The following is a 27,484-nucleotide window of genomic DNA, read 5'->3' on the forward strand; positions in this document are numbered from 1 at the left end:
AGTCTTTAGTCAGCCACCAATTGTGCAAGTTCACCCACTTAAAAAGACGAGAGAGGCCTGTAATTTTCATCATAGGTACACTTCAACTATGACAGACAAAATGAGAAAAAAAATCCAGAAAATCACATTGTAGGATTTTTAATGAATTTATTTGCAAATTATGGTGAAAAATAAGTATTTGGTAACCTACAAACAAGCAAGATTTCTGGCTCAGATTTGGTCTGGTCCAGACGTATGCGGACGTTGAAATCAAGGCCGGTCCAGACCGGACCAAATCTGAACCAAACCTAGACGTCTATATTTGTGCCAAATAAAGGTCAGTCCAGACATGACCAAAAAAAAAGACGTTAGACGTTGGTAATTAGCGTTGGTAATTGCTTAATGGGAAGTGTAGGCCTATACTCGTTCACTACAGTACTTAATAGCAAGATCAATGGAATTCTGGCCTAGTTGAAGGAGATTCCACTATAATGCTTAGGCTACCAGGCATGATGTTTCACGGTCATGGCTGCCATCCCATTTCTGACACCAATGTAGCGAATAACAAACCCTGGTCATGGAGTAAAGAGCACGCACCCGAGTGGATCAATCAAAAATGTCTATATTTGGGCCAAATCAAGGCCAGTCTGGACCGGACCAAATCGGTACCAAATATAGACATCCATGATTGGTTCAGATTTGATCCGGTCCGGACAGGACCAAAATCAACGTCAGTAGACGTTTAAATCAAGGCCGGTCCAGGCTGCACCAAAAAAAGACCTGAAAAAGACCACCTGGTCCAAATAGGAGCAAAAAAAGACATCCAAATGACATCACCTGACGGTAAACGCTTAGTGGAAACCGTCTTCTTCACCATAGTTAAAGTGTGATTAGGATTTGAGTGACACGTGTGGTGGAATAATTGTAATAAAAAAAATCAAAACAATCAAACATTGTTATTTAATTACTGCAGTAATGGAGCTGGTCGGTAATCACCCCTGGAGGTGATCACTGAGAACTCAACGAGCGGATTTGAGCCACGGCATTTTATAGCAAAGTCCATCCTCCTGGATGTTCATGACAAACAACAGATGTATGGAATGTGTCACAAGGATAAGATTTGTGTGAAAGTTACTAATAATTCACAGCAGACAGTATCTCATTGTGTAGAGACCAAGGTCTGGCCCAGGGGTCATCTCTCCCTGGTACCATATAGAACAGAAACATTAACTCATGCTCTGGAATGCGGTATCCCCAAAGACATCATAAATCTCCTGTCAGTGTTATCTCGCGGAGGCCCACTTTCAGTTCACACAGTCACAATAGAGTAATAAGAACCCTCTATTCTGTTGCATAAAACAACCATTTGATGCAATAAAGTATTATAACATAATCTTGCAATTTTTCTCTCACACACGATTGCATATTACATAGGCCTTAAACCAGAGTAACTTTCGGGGCCAGTATCTACAAAGTGACTTAGGGTAGGAGTGTTGATCTAGGATCTGTCCATACAATCTTATTCATTATGATCTAAAAGACTAAACGTATCCTAGATCAGCATTCCTACTCTGAAACTCCTTATGGAACAAAAATATAAATGCAACATGCAACAATTTCAAAGATTTTAATGAGTTATAGTTCATATAACGAAATCAGTAAATTTAAATAAATTCATTAGGCCCTAATCTATGGATTTCACATGACTGGGACTACAGACATGCATCTGTTGGTCACAGATACCTTCAAAAAAGGTAGGGGTGTGAATCAGAAAACCAGTCAGTATCTGGTGTGACCACCATTTGCCTCATCTCCTTCACATTGAGTTGATCAGGCTGTTGATTGTGGCCTGTGGAATGTTGTACCACTCTTCTTCCATGGTTGTGTGAAGTTGCTGGATATTGGCTTGAACTGAAACATGCTGTTGTACACATCGATCCAGAGCATCCCTAACATGATCAATGGGTGACATGTCAGGTGAGTATGCAGGCCATGATAGAACTGGGACATTTTCAGCTTCCAAGAATTGTGTATAGGTCACATGGGGCCATGAATGATTATGTTGAAACATGAGGTGATGGCGGTGGATGAATGGCCCAACAATGGGCCTCAGGAACTCGTCACCATGTGGCATTCAAATTGCCATCGATAAAATGCAATTGTGTTTGTTGTTCGTAGTTTATGCCTGCCCATATCATAATCCCACAGTCACCATGGGGCACTCTGTTCACAAAGTTGACATCAGCAAACTGCTTGCCCACACAATGCCATACACGCTGTCTGTGGTTGTGAGGCCGGTTGGATGTACTACCAAATTCTGTAAAACGACATTGGAGGCGGCTAATGGTATATACTTAACATGAAATTATCTGTCAACAGCTCTGGTGGACATTCCTGCAGTCAGCATGCCAATTGCCCGCACCCTCAAAGCTTGAGACATTTGTGGCATTGTGTCGTATGACAAAACTGCACATTTTAGTGGCCTTTTATTTTCCCAAGTACAAAGTGAAACTGTGTAATGATCCTGCCGTTTAATCAGCATCTTGATATGCCACACCTGTCAGGTGGATGGATTATCTTGGCAAAAGAGAAATGCTCACTAACAGGGATGCAAATAAATGTGCCTAACATTTTAGAGAAATAAGCTTTTTGTGCTTATGGAACATTTCTGTGATCTTTTATTTAATCTCATGAAACATTGGACCAACACTTTACATGTTGCGTTTATATTTTTGTCCAGTGTAACTTCTCAATCTTCTCTTCTCTCTGTCAGATTATCCATGGAGGACCTCCAGTCAGGCTTTGACCTCCAACCTCATCAAGTGGCTTTACCTGCCTGACTTTGCCATGCGTCCCTCCCCTTCCTTCATCCTCTGTGAGTCTCTTTATGTTCATCCCAGCCATTTCCAAATTCACAAATTGTGGGGAAATCTCACATTGGCATTCATTCTTGACTTACGTGGAAGTATGAGTTACATGCGTATCTCAAGGATTCAGGCCATTGTCTACTACATATAGAGTGTACTGTAAATCCCTTCATACGCCATCAATCTGTAACTCCTACATAAGTGAAAAAGGCAGCCATTTTGTTTTGCTGTGTGTCCAGACGACCACCTCCTGCTGCTGTGCTCCACGCTGCAGTGGCAAGTGTTTGAGGAGGAGAACCGGGCTGCCGTGCGCCTCATGGCAGGGGAGAACGTGGAGATCAGCCGCAGCCTGGACCCGCGTTCCTTCAACCAGTACATTCCCGTCAACAACTTCCTCCAATGCAGGTCAGAGGGCTCTCTTCGCTAGCGTGGGCTTTAGACAACTGCTTTGTGTTTTCGTGAAACGTGGCCTGATTAGGAAAACTTTAAATTTTCAACTAGGGTTTTTTTTTCCAGTCACATGGTCTGGAAAAAAATCTTGGACCTACTCATATGGTTATATGGATCTGTATGTGTCTCTCCTTACCTCAGGTCCTACCTGGACATCGCCAAAGTGTTTGTGTTCAGCTACTTCTTCTGGCTAGTGCTGTGCCTCATCTTCATCACGGGCACCACCCGCATCAACATCTTCTGCCTAGGCTACCTGGTAGCCTGCTTCTACTTCATGCTGTTTGGAGGAAGCCTGCTAATGAAGCCCGTACGATACATCCTCAGGCTCTGGGACTGCCTCATCGGATACACTTGCTTCGTCATTGGCATGAAGAACCTGCTATCGGTACGTTAGCTAACTCATTATTAATTGCCTAGGATAGCCTATGCTAATAACCCAGTCGATTTTAATCACTCGTCAGTGCTAACTGCCTGTACTGTGTTAGTGCTTCACAAACTTCACAAACTCACTGTCTCAAGTCCAGTCTTCTCTCTCCTCTGTGCTATCTGTCTTGCTGTATGTGTGTCCACAGCTTGGCTCGTGTGCTTATCTGGACAGTCTGTTGAAGAATGGCTGCTGGCTCATTCAGGCCTTCAGCATGGTCTGTACAGTCAAAGGCTATGATGTCTGTAAGTGTGACTGATAATACCGATTAACACACTGTGCGTGTGTGTGTGCGTGTGCGTGTGCGTGTGCGTGTGTGTGTGTGTGTGTGTGCGCGCGCGTGCGCATCTTCTCAGTTGTGTATATATATGTGTGTGTGTTCCCAGCTGCTCCTGATGATGAGTGTGAGCTGCCGGAGGGGGAGGCGGGCATTGTGTGGGATGCGATCTGCTTCACCGTGCTCTTGGCTCAGAGAAGGGTTTTCCTCAGCTACTACTTCCTGTATGTGGTGTCTGACCTCAGGGCATCCAAGATCCTGGCCTCCAGGTTAATAATAACAATCATCATCATTTAGTTACTGACCACTTCCCTATCAATGATTTTAGATGTTTTGGTACTATTGAATACTTTGGAAATAGTCATGTTTATCTATGGAATGGTACCAACTGAAAGTAGGACTTCATAGGTTGTTTGTCTCTCATATTTCAAGGGGTGCTGAGCTCTTTGAAGCCAAGGTGAAGAAACTGGTTGCTGCCAGACTGGAGATGGAGAGGAAGTCTGTGGCGACGCTGAAGAAGCAGTAAGACTTATTTCACAGCAGTTTGTTTGTTCTCATTTAGTTTTCAGTCGAATGGGTTTGCTATTGTTGAATTCACTGTGTTGATTCCTTTCTCTAGGATGGAGAAGATCAAATCCAAACATAAGAGTAAGCCTGGCCAGGGAGACGCAGCAACGCCCCCTGCTGATATAGTGCCAAAGGGTGAGCCTCATGGGGCTAGCTAGTGGAAGTTGTCCTTAACCACTGACGGAGGGTCAGTTCTTAAACATATATTCTTTGACTGGATCTTTGTATTTTCCCCTACTAGAGTTGGTGCTCAAATTGCTTTACATCATTTTAAGGTGGTGGGAGACTCAACTCATCATGATCATTGTTCTTATCATTCTCACTGAATGAATGGATACATTTATGATGAATGAGTGAACATGTTTTCCAGGTGAGAGTGAGAAGGCTGGGAACGATCAGGGGAAATGGTGGAAACCATGGGTCTCTCGGCCTGGCGGTAAGTGTTCCATAAATTGAACTAACAATGATTCCGATTTTGTCAGTTACAGAAAGAACCTTGAATGGGGAAATGGGATGGATATGGCTTGAAAAGATAAACAACGTGCGTGATTCCACCTTATTAGATCGGGTGCTGAATCCTCGTGTGTATATAATGGGATATGGTTTAATTTCATCTCATTAGAAATACTCACTTTTTGATTCAAGTAATCAAAACCATTTATATACTGCAACAGTATAAAGTAGGATGTATAAGTAGGAGTTTGTCTTTGTTGTCTGACACTTCTGTCGTTTCCCCTCAGTTGAGAACAACTGTGGCTACCATCTTTTTGAGAGTGACAGTGAAGAGGAAGAGGATGAAGTCCAGGAAAAGAAAGAGGAAGAGGCTCCACTAAAGAAGAAATCTTCTTTTCAGGCGAGGGCCATAAAAGACAAAACTATAAAGACTAGTAAAATAGTATGTGTGGATGTTTTTGAATGTGATGTCAAACTGTGTGCCTCCTTTCTCCACAGATAGCCTATGAGGCATGGGCCACAAGCTCCAAAGCAGCCCTGGATTTGCACAAAAAAGAAGAAAACAAGATGAAAAATGAGGAGAAGAGGAGGGCAAAGAGAGAGCTGCAAAGACAGCAAGGTAAGAGGGGCTCGTTTGCATGGGGCTGTTTGCATGATGTTGTCATGGAGGCAAAATAAGTAGTGTATTATTTTGTGTCGTTGTCTGATCCAAGGCATTGAGAGAGCCGAGTCTCACGAGTTGGACGAGTTGGAGGTGGAAGAGAGCGATGAAGAGGAGGAGAAAGGTAAACATTCCACCTCCAGACCCTTCATGGATATACAGCAGACAAACTAAGTCCTTGCACTGCTTCTAACTTGATAGGTTTCTAACGACTCCGTCCTCTCACAGATAACCTATTTCAGAGGATCATCTACTCACTCAAGTTTCTATGGGTGTTTATCCTGTCCCTTTTGGATGACGTCACTGAGGGCCTTAACTCTTTCTGCAAAGATAACCAGGACATCACCAAAGTGCTGCGCTTTGAGAGGGCTCTTCTCGGTCAGCAACAGAAAAAGGTGTGTGAAACATTCATCCACTCTAACTCTCCAAGATGCCTTTTGTGTATTGCAGGGGATACTTCCATTTGACTTCACTCAATTGAACTCTTTTCTAATGATGTCCTGCCTGCAGTGATGACAGTCTTTTACTTGTATCTTTTCCCCCTGTGCCTTCGACAGGGGAAAGAAGTGTCACAGGAGAGCGTGACGCGCTTCTATGAGAACTGGATGTCTAGGCAGAGCACTCTGGCCTCGCTGGAAGACCAAGATGACATAGTTCTCCCCATCTCCTCCCCACCACCTGTACCCTCATCACCGCGAGGTTACTCAAAGCTGAAACACACCCATTCCAAAATATCCTGGGGTAGCAGCTTGTCCAGGTCTGCATTGATGTAACACCTATAGTCATGATTAGTGAATTCATTTCTATTCCGTACGTAGACGTCATGTGTTATACAGAACGGATTACTTTTGAATGAATGATGGAGTAGTGTTTTCTATTACTATGTTATTCTGCATTATAACCTCCTATATGGAGGATTTATAAATGGCCCTGTAAGACCAGGATGGCCACCATGTTTCCCTGTCGTCATGTCTTAGCTGCGTGACGGATGAGACCCTGCTAGGGTCTCGACAGCCCACTCTGGATGAGCTGGATGACCCTCCTCTACTCCAGCCAACTGCCGAGCAACTCAGACGGAAACTACTGAAAACTGCCAACCTGGACCTTGGCTCATTTGACAGTGAAGTCCCTCCACCAAGGTGATGTTTTTGTTGTTGTTTTATTTATTAAGATCCCCATTAGCCGACGCCAATGATCAACGGCTAGTCTTACTGTGGTCCAACACATAACGAAAAAATCATTACAGACAAAATCATTTACAATTTATCTACATTTAAAAGCATTAACATGTCGTGTGTGTGTGTGTGCATCTATCAGTTACACATACATGTCAGTACATACACACAACAAGTAGGTCACATGGGGGAGAGGCGATGTGCCGTGAGGTGTTGCTTTATTTGTTTTTTAAAACCAGGTTTGTTGTTCACTTGCGCTATATAAGATGGAAGGGAGTTACATGCACTCATGGCTCTGTATAATACTGTACGTTTCCTGGAATTTGTTCTGGACCCGGGGACTGTGAAAAGACCCCTGGTGGCATGTCTGGTGGGGTAAGTGTGTGTGTCAGTGCACTATGCAAACAACTAGCAATTTCCAACACATTAATGTTTCTTATAAAAACAAGAAGTGACATAGTTAGTTTTTCCTCAACTCTTAGCCAAGAGAGACTGGCATGCATAGTTTTAATACAATGAAGAGAGCCAAGAGAGACTGGCATGCATAGTTTTAATACAATGAAGAGAGCCAAGAGAGACTGGCATGCATAGTTTTAATACAATGAAGAGAGCCAAGAGAGACTGGCATGCATAGTTTTAATACAATGAAGAGAGCCAAGAGAGACTGGCATGTATAGGTTTAATACAATGAAGAGTAAAAGGTGCCACTCAAATCAAATCAAAATCAAATTTTATTTGTCACATACACATGGCTAGCAGATGTTAATGCGAGTGTAGCGAAATGCTTATACTTCTAGTTCCGACAATGCAGTAATAACCTAAAAGTAATCTAACTAACAATTCCAAAATTAATTTCTTATACACAGTGTAAGGGGATAAAGAATATGTACATAAGGATATGGATGAGTGATGGTGCAGAGCAGCATAGGCAAGATACAGTAGATGGTATCGAGTACAGTATATACATATGAGATGAGTATGTAAACAAAGTGGCATAGTTAAAGTGGCTAGTGATACATGTATTACATAAGGGTGCAGTAGATGATATAGAGTACAGTATATACGTATACATATGAGATGAATAATGTAGGGTATGTAAACATTATATTAGGTACCATTGTTTAAAGTGGCTAGTGATATATTTTACATAATTTCCCATCAATTCCCATTATTAAAGTGGCTGGAGTTGAGTCAGTGTGTTGGCAGCAGCCACTCAATTTTAGTGGTTGCTGTTTAACAGTCTGATAGCCTTGAGATAGAAGCTGTTTTTCAGTCTCTCGGTCCCAGCTTTGATGCACCTGTACTGACCTCGCCTTCTGGATGATAGCGGGGTGAACAGGCAGTGGCTCGGGTGGGTCTTGTCCTTGATGATCTTTATGGCCTTCCTGTAACATCGGGTGGTGTAGGTGTCCTGGAGGGCAGGTAGTTTGCCCCCGGTGATGCGTTGTGCAGACCTCACTACCCTCTGGAGAGCCTTACGTTTGTGGGCGGAGCAGTTGCCATACCAGGCGGTGATACAGCCCGCCAGGATGCTCTCGATTGTGCACCTGTAGAAGTTTGTGAGACTTACTGTATATATTGTTTCATATTTACTCACTCTCTATACACCTCTATAAACTCTTCTATCTTAAGTGTCTTTGACTCCATCTTATTACTTTCTATAATTACATTTTTCAGCAGCCATGATGATACTGTTCCTGATAAGGAGGACCGTGAAGGAGAGGATGCATGTAAAAAGGAGGGGGAGTCTACAGCGGAGGAGGAGTATAGAATGGAGGAGGAGGAATGGAGGGAGGAAGAAGAGGAAGAGAGGGAAAAAGCTGTGATGTTTTCGGGATTTATCTCCCTGGACTATCTGGAGTGTGATGAGAAGTGCGGCGATTTCCCAGACTCCCCCCGGCCTCTGAGTGAGACCAGGAACCTCACGGCTAGTGAGCTGCTGCTCAACAAGTCAGTCATGGGAGATTGGGACTTTGTGGTTTTTCTGGTTACAATTGTGGTATAGTCAAGTGGACCCACTCAGTTGTGTCACATTACCTCGTAGTAAATTAAAGTTGAGTATCACATATTTAATTTACACTTCAGGGTACTCACATACTGCTTTTGCCCTCTATTGCAGCATGTTTGATGACGATGAAATTGAAGAGTCTGATAAGTTTTTCCAGTCTCTCCCGAGGCACCTGAGACTGGTGTTTGCCCTGTACAACACCATGGTGTCAAAGTCAGAGATGCTGTGCTACTTTGTGATCATCCTGAACCACATGGTGTCTGCCTCCCTGCTCAGCCTGATCCTGCCTATCCTCATCTTCCTCTGGGCCATGCTGTCTGTACCTCGCCCAACCAAGCGCTTCTGGATGACTGCCATCATCTACACAGAGGTACGCACAGCAGGCACCCTCAACGGAGTGACATGTTGATTGGCTGGTTGGATGATTTGATTGGTTAGATGGAGGGTTGATTGATGATTCCTATCTCTTCCAGCTGATTGTGGTGGTCAAGTATTTTTTCCAGTTTGGCTTTTTCCCCTGGACTACCTCGGTCTACCGAGGCATCAATGCAGACCGGCCCTTTGCTCTGCCCAACATCATTGGGGTAGAGAAGAAATATGGCTATGTTTTCTTTGACTTGATACAAATGCTGGCTCTGTTCTTCCATCGCTCCATTCTGAAGGTACTGGCGGGAATGGTGGTTTCTGTGTTACATCATACAGGGTATACTAAAGCACAACTTCTCAAAACGTTCTTCTTCTCTCCGTAGTGCCACGGTCTTTGGGATAACAAAGAGGTGGAGATGCCAGACTTCTTCAAGAAGTTAAAGAAGAAGACGGAGAAGATTAAGATGAGTGGAGGAGAAAAAAAAGGGGACGAGCCGAAGCGAAGACTGCCCTGCCTCCCTCTCCAGGCCTCGACTGCGTCCTTGTTTTGCAGATGTGGAAAAGCCAACTCCACTGAGACAAACGGTACATGCATTCAGCAGCATAAGCATAGTGATGAAAACATCTCATTTGTTTGAAAGCGTACTGAAGTTGAAATGGTGACAGATGTGAAACGTTACCGAACCTGAAACCACGACCGTCTCTTGATGTGGATGGAATATTCTTGCAGGTGATATGCGGCTCACGAAGCGCCACTCCAAGAAGAAGAGGCACCACAATAAAGTTCCCCTGACCAGGAAGGAGAGCATCAAAAAGCTGATTAGAGAAAGGATGCTGGAGGCTAAAGCTGCTATCATTGAAGTGTGAGCATTTCGTGCACTATCATGTACTGATATGTGTTGTCGGTGTGTTCTGATACTTTAATTACACATTTAAAAACAAGTTCAGGCGGCAGCACGTTTGACTGGACATGAATGCATCTTTAAGTGCCGATTTTTGGTTTAAAAAAATGAAAGAATATTTTCAGCCATGGTCGTCTTTTGTCTTCGCAGTGCCCTGCATATATACCTACCCATCAGGCAGTTCTTCTATGACATAATTCACCCAGAGTGCAGCCCAGTGTGTGACGTCTACGCTCTTATGTTTCTGATTGACGTGGTCAACTTCATTGTCATCATATTTGGATACTGGGCGTTTGGGGTAAGCGCCTGTTTGAGTCAAATTTTGTATTTGGAAAGCTATTAGGCCTATTTGTTTCTAGTGGATTTCTTTCACTGTTTTCTTTTGTTGTGTGTCGGAACAGAAACACAGTGCTGGTGCTGACATCACAGATGCTCTTGGGGAGGACCAGGTCCCATCGGCCTTCCTGGTCATGCTGCTCATCCAGTTTGGCACCATGATAGTGGACCGCGCTCTGTACCTCCGCAAAACCCTAATGGGAAAATGTGTCTTCCAAGTGGTGCTGGTGTTTGGTATCCACTTTTGGATGTTTTTCATACTCCCTGGGGTGACTGAGAGGTCAGAGTTCATGTTTACTACTGTGTAAATAAACATGCAATAATAAAAAAATAATAAAAAGAGCTGCTTATTTACCTTTTTCATTGTCATTTTCTTGTGTTCTAGGAGGTTCAACATGAACCAGGTGGCACAGTTGTGGTACTTTGTGAAGTGCATCTACTTTGGCCTTTCCGCCTACCAGATCAAGTGTGGCTACCCAAATTGTGTGCTGGGAAACTTCCTGACCAAGAACTACAACTACCTCAACCTATTCCTTTTTCAAGGGTACAGTTGATGCTCTATGATAGATAAGCAAATGCAAGTTGAAAAGCCATCCACTTCCTTGTAAGGGTCTTAGATAATCCCATAATACCAGTGCATTGGGTTGTCCATGTCTCCTCCTCAGGTTTCGCCTGGTTCCGTTCCTTATAGAGCTGCGTGCCGTGATGGACTGGGTCTGGACCGACACCACCCTCAGCCTGGGCAGCTGGATCTGTGTCGAGGACATTTATGCCAACATCTTCATACTCAAGTGCTGGAGGGAGTCGGAGAAGGTAACTGGGATGCCGAACTGCCAATAGGCTGGTAGCAGTTGACAGTTCAACTCATCTCTGTAGAGTATATCTGATTGATAGTCGATGGTGTATCACTATAGAATTGAAGGGGTTTGTCTGTCTTCGTTTGATGTCTATGAACACTAGAGTATACTAAGTATTCTTGTATCAAGAATAATTGTGTTCAATTTGAACTGATAAGAAATTGTGTTGAACTATGAATTTGTACAGAAATACCCACACATCCCAGGGCAGAAGAAGAAAATGGTGGTGAAGTATGGAATGGGTGGCTTCATCATATTCTTCCTCATCAGTGTCATCTGGTTCCCCCTCCTCTTCATGTCATTGGTCAAGTCAGTGGCTGGAGTGACCAATCAGCCTCTAGATGTCTCTATTCAGCTCAGCATAGCAGGATATGAGGTTTGCGATGGCCCCATCAGCTCACAATCGCTCTGTTTTCTGTGATGTTTTTTCTTCTTCTGTGAAATTGTTAATGCTGCTGTGGTTTTCTGTGTGTTTCTCACAGCCAATGTTCACAATGAGCGCCCAGGAGCAGAACCTGGTGCCATACTCAGTTGCAGGCCTCAACCGGCTCAACAACCTCTATGCCACTCACCCAGTAAGTGTTCTCCATCTCGCTACAACAAGTTGCAAGTTTGAGGACCTCTGACGTACTCCTCTCTCTCTACCTCTCATTCTCTCCTAGTCAGCTATGCAGTTCCTTGGGAACTACATGGCTGAGGACATTGTCATTGCAAAGATCAAGAGTGATGCCAGTCTGCTGTGGAGCATCAGCCCTGCCAGCCGTGACGCTATGATCCATGAACTCAGCAACTCCACCCATATCTACATCACCCTGCGATGGGTACTCCTCAGGTACATGCAGGACCAGCTACGAACAAGCGTTAGATAGGGCTCTGGGTTGGTTATACGTGAACAGGGTGTAACACTGTTGAGGCTCTTTTTTGACTTTGTTTAACTGCCAAGACCGTATGATTGGTGAAATAAACATACACCATATGATACAGCCATAAACAACTAGACGTAACCAGTGAGTGAGTGATATCACTCTGAGTTTGTACATGTGCCCCTCCTCCCAAGGAATGCGTCTCTGTCGATGAACGTGGAGACCATGGGGGAACACACTGTGAAGTATGAGGACCGGACCCTGAGGGATCAGATAGTTCAGATGCTCAAAGGGACACGCAGCGACTCTGTGTGAGTCTCATCACAGCACTCTCACTGTATCATCAAATGTTATTGGAATTCACAGGCACAGTCACATTAAATCAATAACATAACCTTAACTCTGAAAGCTAGATGTAAAGGAACTTATTACATTCAGAATAACCCCAACTATAAGAGACGATCACAACGGTTATTATATATTGGTGTTGATATGCTCAACAACTCTCATTCATTCTCTCTGATAGGATCATTGAGTCTCTCCTGCCCAAGTTCCTCAGAGGTTCCGGAGGACCTGTGTCCAATATGGCCACCCGCCTGAAAGTAGGTTAGTGACACTATTCAACCATCATACTGTATAGAACCCTCAAACTCAACTCTGGACCTCTTATGGTAAGACTTCAATACCCCTGGTATAGAACATCAACATAACAAATGCAGATGAGTGTATTACTATGGGATCTTAAAAATGTCATGGTCTCTGCTTCTCGTTTGATTCAAATCTTCCCTGTCCCATCTAACACCGCAGAACACTCGGATCGCCCTGAGGACCTACAGACTTTTGCCTTCTTCTTGCCCCTGTCCATCAAACTACAGCGCGCAGAAGACAATGGAAGTGCAGAGGGGGGTCAGTGGTGGATAGTGCAGGAATGCACTCCTGGACAGGGGCACGTCCAGAGCAGCTGCCACAAGATTGAGATAGTGGTGTTCAACGACAAAGTCAGTCCCCCCAGCCTGGATGCTCTTGCAGGACAGGGGTAAGTTAAAAAACAAAACCTGTGCAATGCTTCCCCAGGAGCCATTTACATTCTGAGAGGACTATCCCTTTAACTTGATTTGTTCTCACTGCTAAATAAAAGTCTCTTTCTGCCCTTTTCCATGGAATGCCATATGATAATGTTGCTTGCCTGGCCTCGACCTTCAACCTGATTCCACCTTGCTACGGCAGAATCGTGGGCCTGTACATGTCTGTGGTGCTGGTCGTCGGGAAGTTTGTCAGGGAGTTCTTCAATGGGATATCCCGCTCAATTATGTTTGAGGAGCTGCCGTGTGTGGATCGGGTGTTGAAGCTCTGCACGGACATCTTTGTTGTGCGAGAGACTGGCGAGATGGAGCTGGAGGAAACACTGTTTGAGAAGCTCATCTTCCTGTATCGTTCACCGGAGACCATGATCAAGATTACCAGAGAGAAGAGCGACTAGAGAGCATGATGACATTTGTTATGAAGAGGACGATTTGGCTTTTGGTTCTTATCTAGGGTGTATTCATCATGCCGATTTTGCAACAGAAACCGTTCACTCAAGTTTTGTAACAAACTAGTTTCTATTGGACAAATTCAGGTAGGTCCCTCCCTGTTTCGTTTAAGAACCAAACAGCTTCCATTGCAAGATGTAATGAATACACCCCTGGAGTTGCACTTTTGATTGTACTCCTGCACAATGCATGCATTTTTCAGTGACTTATGATTTTACAACGAAAGACCATAGGCCAATCAGAAGTGTTCCAAATGTTAAACAATTTAATTTAAGTTTAGTTGCAACATCATAGATGTTTTGTATAAAGCTGATAGAAATACATTATGTAGAACAGACCTGCTTCTCTCTCAACATTCTGTAACTTTACACACTGAACACGACCCTGTTTCATTCCACTGAAAAGCTTATCTAAAAGTATTCATTCTCATTTCACACTGTAGTTCATGTACAGTATTTAATTCAATGAATAAAATATTTGAACTACAAGGCCAAGTTCAGAGCTTTTAGCCTACTTTTACACATGTTCACAGTTAATATTGCCAGATAAGGCATGAGTTAATCTAGCAGACAATTATTTTTAGATGGGAGTTTTATTTCATTTTCTTAATTACAAATTAAAGGAGAAAAATCAATTCTGTTAAGTTTTCCATCTCTCGACAAATCTAGATGTAACCCTTGCGTTGTCATCCATCACAAAGATATGTTGGCCGGGACAATGACAAATCCTCTTGGTCCCGAAGAACATCCATTACATGATGACGTACTCAGATCCTGCAAGATAAAGTGTGTCAAGTTAAACTGATCTCAGAAACTAGAGATGGTAGCTCGCTATTTGTTGAGAACTACAGATTATCAGAGTAATGACCATAGACAATCTGATATTGTCCCACTATGGGCATTAAGGTGTGTTGATAATCTGCAGTTCTGTAGTGTTCAACGTCTATGGTAATGACAAATACTTGACATCCTTACTTGGCAGCTGCAGTAAGTACAAAAACAATATCAGGTGTGATAGCAAGAGCAGATGAGGCAATATGGTGTGATGGTTAGTGGGTGGTAGATGAAATGAGGTCCAGCATCCCTACCTTTTATCCCCAATACTGTAGTGATTTCTGATTTGTCTTTTCAACACTTACATGCTACAGCCTTTGGTACGTAGACTTTGACGCTGGACTCGGCAACCTTCAGTGCCTCGACTTTGAACTGGGGTTTCAGTGCCGCACGCACTGCACTTGCGCAGATCGCAGAGAAGCGAATGTAGCTGCAGAGGACACAGATAATCACACTTTAGCCAACATGCCGAGGCTAGCATCTGAATTATAATTAATTCATTGTCATGTGTTCTTAAACCACGATGATACGTATAACAAAAAGTGGTACCACACCAATTAAGACAATTGATATAACTCACGGGAAACATTTTAGTTAGCTTGTCAAGTTCATTGAACGTGTTAGCATTCCGGCTAGCTGGATAGTCATATCCATCACACCAGAGCTCTCAAGCAAATATGCAATTTAGTAACTACATAATTTAAGTGCATCACCTTACAATCAGAATACAAGCAAAATGTAATATTGTGTTAAATATACAATACATTTACCTAAGGCCAGCTTGTCTCCAGTATGCAACCATTTTGCCAGCGATGTTTCGTTCAAGGACAACTCGGAAATGTGCGTGATGACGTCGTTAGCGTAGACCCGTCTTCTTTTTGGGGATTTGGTTGGCGGATCGCATCCAATTTTTAAGTGCATATACCGCCACCTACTGTACTGGTGTGTGATGCCATTCACGGCCTACCAACATTAAATGATTGTCTTTTATTAGTGAATCTTTATTTAACTAGGCAAGTCAGTTAAAAACAAACTTCTGCCTTCAACTGTATGTATTACAATTATACACTTCAACAGTGTTTACCACTCCTCCCCCATCAATGGTGGCAGGTAGCCTTGTGGTTAGAGTGTTGGACTTGTAACTGAAAGGTCACAAGATCAAATCCCCAAGCTGACAAGGTAAGAAGCTGTCGTTCTACCCCTGAACAAGGCAGTTAACCCACTGTTCCTAGGCTGTTACTGAAAATAAGATTTTTTTCTTCACTGACTTGTCTAGTTAAATTTTTAAAAGGATTACACATTGTAACTATGCAATAGACGAGAAACATGATTTAAGTAAAGGCTGATTTGTAATTAATATATACAGAATAAAAAAACAGTACATCCTGCCAGCATGCCCCACAAGTGTACTGAATGATGTGTGGAAGAGAGTGAGGAACGAGATGGGAGTAACAATCCAGGCTATTTGCTCTGAGACAGGCATAATAATGTAACGAAACAAGCAGCAAGCAGTTTTCTAGCCTGAAGTCCAGCACGCTATTGACTGTCCCCAAATGTATTCATTGGGGTTGGGGCTGATTGTGGTGAAAAACACTTAATTAACTGGAATCTTTAACATGTGGAAAGGGGAAGAAGTATTATTATTAGTTTTTCACAAGCGTAGCAGGATGGGCTATTAGCTGAACAATAGACTATTCAGCCTTTACTATAGAATCTTCTAATATCTGTGCTTGGTGTGAACTCCCCCCCAACTTGCAACAAATAATGTATCTATCTTTCCACATCTACCTACACACTTATCTACCTACACACGGTTAATGTTCTGAGAATTTTTTTTTATATATACACAGTTGAATTCGGAAGTTTACATACACTTAGGTTGCAGTCATTAAAACTCGTTTTTCAACCAATCCACAAATTTCTTGTTAACAAACTATAGATTTGGCAAATTGGTTAGTTTTTCCAACAATTGTTTACAGACAGATTATTTCACTTATAATTCACTATATCACAATTCCAGTGGGTCAGAAGTTTACATACACTAAGTTGACTGTGCCTTTAAACAGCTTGGAAAATTCAAAATTATGTCATGGCTTTAGAAGCTTCTGATAGGCTAATTGACATCATTTGAGTCAATTGGAGGTGTACCTCTGGACGTATTTCAAGGCTGACCTTCAAACTCAGTGCTTCTTTGCATGACCTCATGGGGAAAATCAAAATAAATCAGCCAAGACCACAGAAAAAAAAATTGTAGACCTCCACAAGTCTAGTTTATCCTTGGGAGCAATTTCCAAACACCTGAAGGTACCACGTTCAGCTGTACAAACAATAATACGCAAGTACAAACACCTTGGGTCAGGGTAACAAACCTGACTCAGTTACACCAGCTCTGTCAGGAGGAATGGGAATGGGCCAAAATTCACCCAATTTATTGTGGGAAGCTTGTGGAAGGCTACCTAAAAAGTTTGACCCAAGTTAAACAATTTAAAGGAGATGCTACCAAATACCAATTGAGTGTATGTAAACGTCTGACCCACTGGGAATGTGATGAAATAAATAAAAGTTGAAAGAAATCGTCTATATTCTAACATTTCACATTCTTAAAATAAAGTGGTGATCCTAACTGACCTAAGACAGGGAATTTTTACTTGGATTGACTGTCCGAAATTGTGAAACTCAGTTTAAATGTATTTGGCTAAGGTGTATGTAAACTTCCGACTTCGACTGTATATATTGGTCGTGGCTCCCGAGTGGCACAGCGGTCGGTTTAAGGCACTGCTTCTCCGTGCAAGAGGCTTTACAACAGTCCCTAGTTTGAAATCAGGCTGCATCCTACCGTGGTTGGGAGTACCATAGAGCGACGCACAATTGGTTTAGCGTCATCCGGGTTTGGTCGGGGTAGGCCTTCATTGTAAATAAGAATTTGTTCTTACTGGAGGCAACCGCAGCGTAATCAGGTGAATAGTGGCTGGTGCTGAAAATCAAGCTAACTTGTTATGCAAGTGTTGCACACCAACAGATGGAGATGGAGCCGAGACCTATACAAAATAACTTAATTAACTGGCTGAATTAAGCTATGAGGCTTAACAGCCTAATATAAGTACTTTTTTTATTAGGCCTACTTACAATTGCAACTGGTCAAATATTTAGCATCCAACTTTAAAATCAAATCAAATTTTATTTGTCACATACACATGGTTAGCAGATGTTAATGCGAGTGTAGCGAAATGCTTGTGCTTCTAGTTCCGACAATGCAGTAATAACCAACATGTAATCTAACTAACAATTCCTAATCTACTGTCTTATACACAGTGTAAGGGGATAAAGAATATGTACATAAGGATATATGAATGAGTGATGGTACAGAGCAGCATAGGCAAGATACAGTAGATGGTATCGAGTACAGTATATACATGTGAGATGAGTATGTAAACAAAGTGGCATAGTTAAAGTGGCTAGTGATACATGTATTACATAAGGATGCAGTCGATGATATAGTGTACAGTATATAGGTATGCATATGAGATGAAAAATGTAGGGTAAGTAACATTATATAAGGTAGCATTGTTTAAAGTGGCTAGTGATATATTTACAACATTTCCCATCAATTCCCATTATTAAAGTGGCTGGAGTTGAGTCAGTGTCAGTGTGTAGGCAGCAGCCCCTCAATGTTAGTGGTGGCTGTTTAACAGTCTGATGGCCTTGAGATAGAAGCTGTTTTTCAGTCTCTCGGTCCCAGCTTTGATGCACCTGTACTGACCTCGCCTTCTGGATGATAGCGGGGTGAACAGGCAGTGGCTCGGGTGGGTGTTGTCCTTGATGAACTTTATGGCCTTCCTGTAACATCGGGTGGTGTAGGTGTCCTGGAGGGCAGGTAGTTTGCCCCCGATGATGCGTTGTGCAGACCTCACTACCCTCTGGAGAGCCTTACGGTTGAGGGCGGAGCAGTTGCCGTACCAGGCGGTGATACAGCCCGCCAGGATGCTCTCGATTGTGCCTCTGTAGAAGTTTGTGAGTGATTTTGGTGACAAGCCGAATTTCTTCAGCCTCCTGAGGTTGAAGAGGCGCTGCTGGGCCTTCACGATGCTGTCCAACAATTTAAAGAACGTTCGAACTACTAAAACAATGTAACTAATAATTAAAAGCGCACATTTGTAAATCCCAAACTCTAAAAGTAATTGGAAAGGTAGATACAAATTATGTGTGACATTGTGGTTACAATAAAGAATGTAGCCCATCATGCAAATGTTTCCTATTAGCAAGACAATATACTTTTTATAGCCCGGCTACTGTTGTGAAAACCCCTCAACTTGCAATGTATTCGATACTTTAAAAAAAATTATTTAACCATTATTTAACTAGGCAAGTCCAGTTAAGAACAAATTCTTATTTACAATGACAGCCTAGGAACAGTGGGTTCCCATTTTGCATCAACGTGTAATGGATCTAAATTGGGGGCGGTAATGCAACATATTGGATGCCAACCGCAGTTAAACATCAACGAAGACGAATGTTTTCGTCAACAAAAAGTACAACATTACACATCCTTTCAGAGACTTCAGATAATTAGCTTGTTTTCTGTAATATCATATAGCTTTGGAATCGCGATATTATGTACTTTCGAAGAAAATAGGCAGGTTTCTCGATTTACACCCTACCTTTGACAAGGCATTTCGTGAGGATGAGTTTAGCAACCGCGTCACGCAGCATGACAACGTGAACGCGATTGGTCGACAGTCTGCTGGATGGGGTGCTATACATTCCTCCATTCATTGACCAATGGGATCCCTATCTCCTCCTTTAATATCTCTTAACCAATTTTAAAATATATAACTAACCCATTGTTCTGTGTCTCAACATTCTCCAAATATTTGTATTTGATTGACAGCCCGTTAAATATGGTAGGCACAGCCTTTCACGATATGTACGAGAAATTCTTACTCATAAATACGCGTCAGAAATTCCAGTACAAGTGTACTCGGTCATGTTTTTCTCTGATTGGTTGATCATTTTTTTATAGAAGTGGGTGGAGGGGGACGGACCATAATTTTTCCACTAGTGGGCAACGTCGTTTCCTTCACAGCTGAGGTCAAGCTGTCGTAAGTGGCCGACTCGCAAGCCCTGACAAAACGGTGTAAAACATGAAGATCTGGACCTCCGAACACATATTCAAGTGAGTAAATTATTAATAAGGATTTATAAAGTGCTTATTTTAAATACGCTTGATATTACGTTATCTTGCTAGCGTATTTAAGTTTGTAGCATGCTAGCGCTGGTAGTGGTAGCTAGGTTCCCAACCGGCCAACGTTAACTCTTTGACTTTAGCCAGCTAACGCTAGTCTGCTGCCAATACAAATTAGTGAGTGTTAGAGCATCTAACGTTGTAGCTAGCTAGTTATAAACAAGCTACTTGGCCAGCCAACACATCAAACTCTGTCTATTGTTATTGCTAGCTATTGTTCTACGAATGGCTATCGAGAAAACAGGCAGCCATAATTATATTAACGTTACTAAACAGTATTTTTAACTAACCAAATAATACTAGCTAGTTAGCTAACGCTGCTAGTTAGCCACATTACAAGTAGCTAATTTACTATGTCAATGCATTCCAGTCGAAGTATCCAGCAGTGGTCGAACTTGCGAATTCATTATGTTCTCGTAACCTACCATGGAAAAAGTCACTTCCGGACGTAGCCGTATAGAAATGGCGTTAAAGGTGTTTCTCTCATTACGTAACGGTCACTGAGGTATAATAAGAAGGGCAACAGTCCAAGTCCAAGCCAACAAGCTAAAATATGGCAACAGTAAACATGGCGTAACCCGCGGACGATGCAGCGCAACCCCTCGGGCCAATTGAGATAGTCACACTAACACATTTAAGCTAATTACTAGCTCCCACCTTGGGCCAATCGGTGTAATATTGTTCACAAGTTTCCTCAATCGTCCCAGTGCTTTCTGAGAACGCGTGATTAAAGGACGGATCCACTGTCGCTTCCCCGGTTAAAGGCCATAACATTTCACTTTGGCTGCTGTTAGATGTTTTTTTTTTAAAACAGGCATTCACTCTGAGACTCGAATAAAGGGCGTTCTAATTCCAGCTAGCTAGCTACCTACTGTACTGGAGGCACAATGGTGGGATCATGGTTCTTATGTCCCAATAACCAGGGTTTAATACTCTGGGGATTTTATACCTCTAACCAGGTTTCCATCCTACCATTTTATGCGAGTCAAGTACATGTCTTTTTTATATTTTTTATTACTAGACTGATTGCAACATTTTGTCTGTAAACTTTCCAAATGTTGACAAAATACAAAGAGATCCCACCTTGTCTACCGTATCTTTAAAAGTAATTGTGAGAAATATTGATATAATATCAAAGAACTTGGAGTCATGCGACAATGTGTGGTCCTCCCACAACGACTAGTCGGGAAAGCATGCAGTTAAAATAAGTTAGGAAGAACTTCACAAGTTTGAAAAAGTGCCAAATGTTGTGCTCAATTGATGCTCATTTCCAATAAATATTGTTGGTCTTATTCTGGTGACATGATCATCGATGCTTGGCTTCCTGTTTGACAAATAAAAATAATCTTGCTCTTTTGTCCATTATCTCATCATAGTGTGGGTAGGCCAGCCTACATCTGCAACCTGTTGGCTAGAGTGCACCTGCTAATACCAACACTTGCTATATAACACCATTATTTTGTTGTGAGAACCATCAATAGAGTAGAAAATGCAAAGCCCATTTAACTTGTTTTTTTATTCTGTACATGGAAATTTAACTGCAAAACGCATGTGTATTTGCACTACGTCATCACGCACAGCTTTTTATCTGCATCAAGTCAATTTGATGGACACTCATCTCTGGTGGGAAAATGCACATTTTAGAATATTTGCATAAATTAGATGGAAACCGAGCATGCGATTTGTAAACAAAGCTGCTATTGTACATTAAAAAGGATACATGGTCAAGGTCAAATCAAGTACATTTACTTGTATTACTGAACCCATAATGAATATTTCCAAATCCATGTCCCACAGTATAATGTCTTGCTGGCGAAACTACTCCATGGTGACGGACGTTTCTGATTAATTCCACCAATGGAGTGGAGCAGACACCAGGCTTTGTGGAATTCAGCTCCAACTACATCAATTCGCCCAAGGTCAATACTTAAATAAATAAAATAAAAAAGCTAATTCTGAAACGCTTACCTTGTACGTATGTTTGTCCTCTAGTTCTGTGTCTGTTTGATTGCTGAAATCCTTACTTTTTAAATAAACATTAAACAAATACAACCATTGGTGGTTTGCTCTTTGCTTTTGCTTGAAGATGACTGCTCAGGGCAAATGCACATGTCACTTGAATCTCAACAAGGAAACAGTCGATGGTTGTATTTGATTAACATTTATGGATAAAGTATGGATTATAGCAAACAAAGGCATGCAACTACAGAGAACAAACATGGGTACAAGGTAAATGTGTCATAATATGTTTTTAATATGTAAGTATTGACCTTGGGCTAATCACTAATCAGAGCTGAATTCCCCTAAGCCTGGTCTCTACTCCACTCAGTCGTCTGAGTTCATCAGAAACGTCCTTCACCGTGAAGTTTAGTCAGATAAATGTCAGGACAGGTTTTCAAATGAATTTATTTTGGAGCATGCCATGATGTCCACGTGATAAGATTATGAAATGCACACATTATGATAGTATTACAGTCATTGATTTCCTGTCTTGTCTGTGTCCCCCCCCCCCCCACACACACACACACAGCCACCCGTGGGAGACTGTGACCAAGGCAGCAATGCAGAAGTATCCCAACCCAATGAACCCAGGCGTGGTAGGGGTGGATGTGTTGAACAGACATGTGGACACACAGGGCCGGCTATACAGCAACAGACTGCTCAGCACAGAATGGGGACTGCCCTCCTTGGCCAAGACTGTAAGTCCTCAGCACACTGGATTCCTGTCTCCAATATTGCCGCTGATATGATTATCCTGATGAGTGCATTGCAGGTCACCAGTCCCAATGAGGATACATTGTCTTCTCACTGCTGTAGATATTGATATACTTTTCTGCACACACAACAATCCAAATCCATTGCTTTTATCAGAAGTTGAGTGTACTAATGATGACAAATTCAATCGAAGCAGTCAGGTTTATTTCAGGGGCTTAGTCAGTATGTGTAGGCTTGCTGTTAGACAAGACAAAATATTGAATGATGCTCATTCCAGTGAAGTGGGTAATGCTCAGAACAGTTGGCTGTCTGTACAGCTCTGTGGTAGTTACATGATTGCACACTGCCATGACCTCAGCTCTGCTAGACCTTTTACTGAAGGTTGTCTCAGCTAGACGGTTCAGGCTGGTGTTGTGTAATCAAGACCGCATGAAGTTATTGGGTAAATGTTTCTTAAACATTAACTTGTGAATCAACAGATCTGAGGATGTATTGTTTTGTCATTGATGTCAAACATGTCACTGACAGTGGTTTTATTTTTTTTATCCCAGCTCATTGGTATAACACGAACCAACACATACATCCAGGAACATTCGTTGGTGGACCCCAAGGAAAAGACTTTTGAGCTGCAATCTACAAATGTGAGTTCAAACCTATTATCGGATGTATACTGAACAATAATATAAACGCAACATGCAACAATTTCAAAGATTTTACGGAGTTACAGTTTATATAAGGAAATCAGTCAATTGAAATTCAATTATTAGGCCCTAATCTATGAATTTCACATGACTGGGAATACACATATGCATCTGTTGGTCACATCTTAAAGGTAGTGGCGTGGATCAGAAAACCAGTCCGTATCTGGTGTGACCCATTTACTTCATGCAGTGCAACACATCTCCTTTGAATAAAGTTGATTAGGCTGTTGATTGTGGCCAGTGTAATCTTGTCCCGCTCTTCAATGGTTGTGCCAAGTTGCTGGATATTGGCAGGAACTTGAACACGCTGTTGTACATGTCGATCCAGAGCATCCCAAATATGCTCAATGGGTGACATGTCTGGTGAGTATGCAGGCCATGGAAGAACTGGGACATTTACAACTTCCGGGAATTGTGTACAGATCCTTGCGATATGGGGCTGTGCATTATCAGGCTGAACCATGAGGCGGTGGATGAATGCAATGACAATGGGCCTCAGGATCTCGTCACGGTATCTCTGTGCATTCAAATTGCCATCAATAAAAGGCAATTGTTTGCATAGCTTATACCTGCCAATACCATAACCCCTCCGCCACCATGGGGCACTCTCTTCAACAATGTTGATATCAGCAAACCACCCGCCCACACAACGCCATACACGCCATCTGCCCGGTACAGTTGAAATTGGTATTCAAGAGGTGAGAAGCACACTTCTCCAGCATATCAGTGGCCATTGAAGGTGAGCATTTGCCCACTGAGGTCGGTTACGATGCCGAACTTCAGTCAGGTCAAGACCCTGGTGAGGACGACATTCACACAGATGAGATTCCCTGGGACGGTTTCTGACAGTTTGTGCTGAAATTTTTCGCTTCAGCAAACCCGTTTCATCAGCTGTCCGTGTGACTAGTCTCAAGATGATCCCGCAGTTGAAGAAGCTGGATGTGGAGGTCCTGGGCTGGCGTGGTTACACATGGTCTGCAGTTGAGGCTAGTTGGACGTACTACCAAATTCTCTAAAACGATGTTGATTGCTTATGGTAGATAAATTAACGTTAAATTCTCTGGCAATAGCTCTGGTGGACATTCCTGCAGTCAGCATGCCGATTGCACACCCCCTCAACTTGAAACGTCTGTGGCATTCTGTCCCCAGTACAAGGTCCACCTGTGTAATGATAATGCTGTTTAAACAGTTTCATAATATGCCACACCTGTCAGGTGGCTGGATGATTTTGGCAAATGAGAAATACTCACTAACAGGGATGTAAATAAATTTGCACACCACATTTGAGGGATAGTCTTTGTGCTTGTGGATCTTTTATTTCAGCACATGAAAAATGGGACCAGCACTTTACCTGTTGCATTTGTTTGTTCAGTGTACATTTATGGATATTGTAGGTAACTCCAGCTTTAGCCCTGTAAACTGACATTGATGCACTTTCCTCTGCTTTCAGATTTCATGTACTAACATAGTATCTGTGGACGAGAAGTTAACATACAGGCCACATCCGCAGGATCCCGAAAAGTAAGATAGATATATATATATCTACCTTTTTTTTAATGGGTTGATTTTAAAGGTTAATTACAGCAAAATTGATAAATAGGTTTGAGTTTCACATCTCAACTTGTTTTTTTCTTCTGTTTGTTCTTATGTTTAGGACCATACTGACACAAGAGGCACTTATCTCTGTGAAAGGAATTAGTCTGAGCAGTTACCTGGAAGGGCTCATGGCCAAAACCATCTCGGCAAACGCAGGCAAAGTAAGTCCTCTCACTTTACACCTGCAGCCTGGATGGAATATTTGAATGAAAATAGTGTTTCATCTCATAATTTCATCCATGTATGGCCTTGTTTCAGCCCTTAACTTCCCCATGTGTGTTTGGTATTTTGTTCAGGGACGAGAGGCGATGGAGTGGGTCATCAGGCGGTTAAACACAGAGATCGAGGAGCTGGCAGCTACGGCACAGGCCACAATCCGCATCCCCATGGCAGCTGCAGTCGCAGAGAAATGATCAGCCGCCATCTCAATGGAACTCAGACATTTTCCCTGAAAAGGGAGACCTCCCCCTAATCTGCCAGCACAGCCACCTCCTGTATTGGGCCACTCATTTTCTATCACAAGAACACATCCTTCCCTCAGCGGACTGCCCATACAACCAGGGTTACACACTGTTGGGTACACAGTGAAGCTGATGATGGCATGCTGCGTTCGTAACCAAATGGGAGGTGGGAATGTACCAGTTGTGAGGTCTTAAATACTAGTTGGATGCATTCACATGCTTTGAATTTGAGAAAAGCCTAATGGCAAACAAGCTGCGTAAACCTTAAACTAAAAGTAATGCTATCATGTTTGCATACATATTATAGTATTCAAAAGCCATATTAATAGATTCATTTATATAAATGTTGCATTTGATTGTCACTGTGGATTGTTTCCCACTAGTAATTACCAGCCTTTCAGGTGGCTTTTTCCAAGTCCAATGTGGCATATTCTGACTTCCCACTTGGTTATGAACGCAGCAGTAAACAGGGTTGAACCGGGTTGCATTCGAGGCTCATGGGATTTCTGGTCTTCTAACATTTTGAATCACACCGTGCCTACAGGTCATCAGGTTTATTTATTCTCCTCCTGCCCTCTTATTGTTATTCTGCACTGATCTGGTTTCCTCTCTGGCACTTGAAGTTTCAATTGAACATCATTCTATGTTGCCTATGCCAGCCATGCACTTACAACCATGAATAGGCTAGTAGTCATTTTCAGGGAACAATTAACTTACTGAGAAGAGAAACTAATTATGTTTGTGGGTCTGTTTGGTGGGGTGTTGTAAAGTTACTGTTATATATTCAGTAATGAAAACGTGAATTTTAATTACTTTAACTCATTGTTATTGCACGTATTATTACCAAGTAACAAGAGTACCACCATTGTATTCACTATGTTCAGAAGTGTGGATATATTTGCTAAATTCTCCCAAATGGTTCTCAACAGTTACAACAGTATGTGATTTCCACAACCTTATGAATATTGGCCCTGTAGTGTTGGGTGTAGTCAGTGAATGTTAACGGTGGCCACTACGACGGGGTATGTTCGGGATCATTGGACAGGAGTGACTGTTGGTTTTTAACTCTGCAGTCTATAACAACCCATTTTGTACAATATCATAGTATAAGTAAAACAAACATCACATTTGTGATCCTACCAGGATTGTTTCTTCCCCCTCATTTGGTGTCATATGACAGTATTTGTGTTTTTATAAGCTCTTAGTGGTGTAACCTACTGCAGTGGTTCATCTCACCAGTCTCCTCCCTCCAGCAGTGACATTTGTTGGGTTCGGTAGTAATTACCCATTGTAAAGTCATGTGTTGGATGCATTCACATGCTTTGAGAAACGCAGATTGGCTAATGGCCAACAAGCTGTGTCAACCACAAACTAACATCTGTCATATAAACAAATTGGTGTTAAAAAAAACATTGTGGCATTTTAAGGAAGAAAATGCTGTTATCGAGGTAATTTCCTTAGTAGGCAATGTCAGAGGTCAGCATGTCGGAGAAGGTGCTCGAGGATGACAGTTCCCCACTAGTAATTACCAGTTGTGGCAGTTTCAAGTGGATTTTTTTCACAGTCGTATCTGGTAAATACCACCTTCCCACTTGGTTATGAATGCAGCGTTATTATGTCATAGAATCAGTTCTACATATGCCTATTCAGATACTCCCCTTTAACATCCCAAACTCCCTTTTAAAAACTATTGTTACTGTTGCATTGATGTTGGGTGAAGTCTGAGTGGCACTCCAGATATCAGTCACTTGTTTCAGGAATGAAGTGTCATGCGCGGAACATTTGAAAACAATGGCTATATATGAGTACACATTCCGAGAATGTCAAACAGAAGTACTTAACACTGAAATGATCTCAATAAAATGTTATTGTTTCATGAACAGGGTGTCTTAGATGTGATCATGTGGGCAAGTACTAAAAGTTTGAACAGCTATTTTTACTCTTACATGGCCATAGCTAAAGGCTGGAATTTCTTAGACCAATCAGTGGTCTACTCACATGAATATTTTTTTAGGATCGTAAATGCTCATATTCTGTTGGTACGCCCACACAATTCCAACACAATCTCCTTTTAACATATTTTAACATCTTTTTTTAAGGAAAACTATTTCACTCATATTGTAAGTAATTATAGGTTAAGTCATAATTCATAAATCTGGAAACACTGGACAGGTACTTTAAACATGATTACACATTTCCCAGCCTACAGTCTATCAAAC

At 42.2% G+C, this 27,484-nt stretch overlaps 3 protein-coding genes across 3 annotated transcripts in view; 2 read left to right on the forward strand and 1 right to left on the reverse strand.

Moving 5' to 3' along the window:
* Positions 1-13,773, forward strand: part of LOC135559361 (piezo-type mechanosensitive ion channel component 2-like) — a 29,970-nt gene extending 16,197 nt beyond the window's left edge. Inside the window, exons 25-54 of the mRNA XM_064993528.1 lie at positions 2,753-2,854; positions 3,086-3,251; positions 3,438-3,681; positions 3,869-3,965; positions 4,107-4,266; positions 4,430-4,519; positions 4,617-4,699; positions 4,935-5,000; positions 5,305-5,417; positions 5,516-5,636; positions 5,731-5,802; positions 5,907-6,073; positions 6,236-6,435; positions 6,656-6,817; positions 8,534-8,803; positions 8,973-9,231; positions 9,335-9,523; positions 9,611-9,812; positions 9,958-10,090; positions 10,280-10,427; positions 10,531-10,745; positions 10,851-11,009; positions 11,131-11,278; positions 11,510-11,698; positions 11,805-11,897; positions 11,985-12,154; positions 12,380-12,496; positions 12,712-12,791; positions 12,993-13,221; positions 13,413-13,773. Coding sequence (XP_064849600.1) covers positions 2,753-2,854; positions 3,086-3,251; positions 3,438-3,681; positions 3,869-3,965; positions 4,107-4,266; positions 4,430-4,519; positions 4,617-4,699; positions 4,935-5,000; positions 5,305-5,417; positions 5,516-5,636; positions 5,731-5,802; positions 5,907-6,073; positions 6,236-6,435; positions 6,656-6,817; positions 8,534-8,803; positions 8,973-9,231; positions 9,335-9,523; positions 9,611-9,812; positions 9,958-10,090; positions 10,280-10,427; positions 10,531-10,745; positions 10,851-11,009; positions 11,131-11,278; positions 11,510-11,698; positions 11,805-11,897; positions 11,985-12,154; positions 12,380-12,496; positions 12,712-12,791; positions 12,993-13,221; positions 13,413-13,665 — 4,697 coding nt within the window. The 3' untranslated portion in view covers positions 13,666-13,773. The remainder of the gene's footprint in view (positions 1-2,752; positions 2,855-3,085; positions 3,252-3,437; positions 3,682-3,868; positions 3,966-4,106; positions 4,267-4,429; positions 4,520-4,616; positions 4,700-4,934; positions 5,001-5,304; positions 5,418-5,515; positions 5,637-5,730; positions 5,803-5,906; positions 6,074-6,235; positions 6,436-6,655; positions 6,818-8,533; positions 8,804-8,972; positions 9,232-9,334; positions 9,524-9,610; positions 9,813-9,957; positions 10,091-10,279; positions 10,428-10,530; positions 10,746-10,850; positions 11,010-11,130; positions 11,279-11,509; positions 11,699-11,804; positions 11,898-11,984; positions 12,155-12,379; positions 12,497-12,711; positions 12,792-12,992; positions 13,222-13,412) is intronic.
* A 189-nt stretch (positions 13,774-13,962) lies between these two features.
* LOC135504607 (ATP synthase subunit epsilon, mitochondrial-like) lies at positions 13,963-15,434 on the reverse strand. The gene is made up of 3 exons (XM_064923325.1): positions 15,321-15,434; positions 14,856-14,980; positions 13,963-14,490 (listed from the first exon to the last, which is right to left on the reverse strand). Coding segments are annotated over exons 1-3 (159 nt in total). The 5' UTR covers positions 15,353-15,434; the 3' UTR covers positions 13,963-14,488.
* Positions 15,435-19,594: 4,160 nt separating this feature from the next.
* Positions 19,595-27,145, forward strand: LOC135504608 (PRELI domain containing protein 3B-like). The gene is made up of 6 exons (XM_064923326.1): positions 19,595-19,723; positions 22,323-22,491; positions 23,059-23,148; positions 24,659-24,729; positions 24,863-24,965; positions 25,101-27,145. The coding sequence occupies exons 1-6, from the start codon at positions 19,692-19,694 to the stop codon at positions 25,215-25,217; spliced, it is 582 nt and encodes a 193-aa protein (XP_064779398.1). The 5' UTR covers positions 19,595-19,691; the 3' UTR covers positions 25,218-27,145.
* Positions 27,146-27,484: the final 339 nt, after the last annotated feature.

The sequence above is a fragment of the Oncorhynchus masou genome, chromosome 18, assembly GCF_036934945.1.
Source record: "Oncorhynchus masou masou isolate Uvic2021 chromosome 18, UVic_Omas_1.1, whole genome shotgun sequence".
Lineage (NCBI taxonomy): Eukaryota > Metazoa > Chordata > Actinopteri > Salmoniformes > Salmonidae > Oncorhynchus > Oncorhynchus masou.

Excerpts from the sequence above, each read along its gene's own strand:
- LOC135504607 (XM_064923325.1), bottom strand. The coding sequence starts at position 15,352 with ATGGTTGCATACTGGAGACAAGCTGGCCTTAG. Across the intron at positions 14,981-15,320 it reads TGGAGACAAGCTGGCCTTAG|CTACATTCGCTTCTCTGCGA; the intron begins GTAAATGTATTG and ends TGTCCTCTGCAG.
- LOC135504608 (XM_064923326.1), top strand. The coding sequence starts at position 19,692 with ATGAAGATCTGGACCTCCGAACACATATTCAA. Across the intron at positions 19,724-22,322 it reads ACCTCCGAACACATATTCAA|CCACCCGTGGGAGACTGTGA; the intron begins GTGAGTAAATTA and ends ACACACACACAG. Across the intron at positions 22,492-23,058 it reads TGCCCTCCTTGGCCAAGACT|CTCATTGGTATAACACGAAC; the intron begins GTAAGTCCTCAG and ends TTTTTATCCCAG.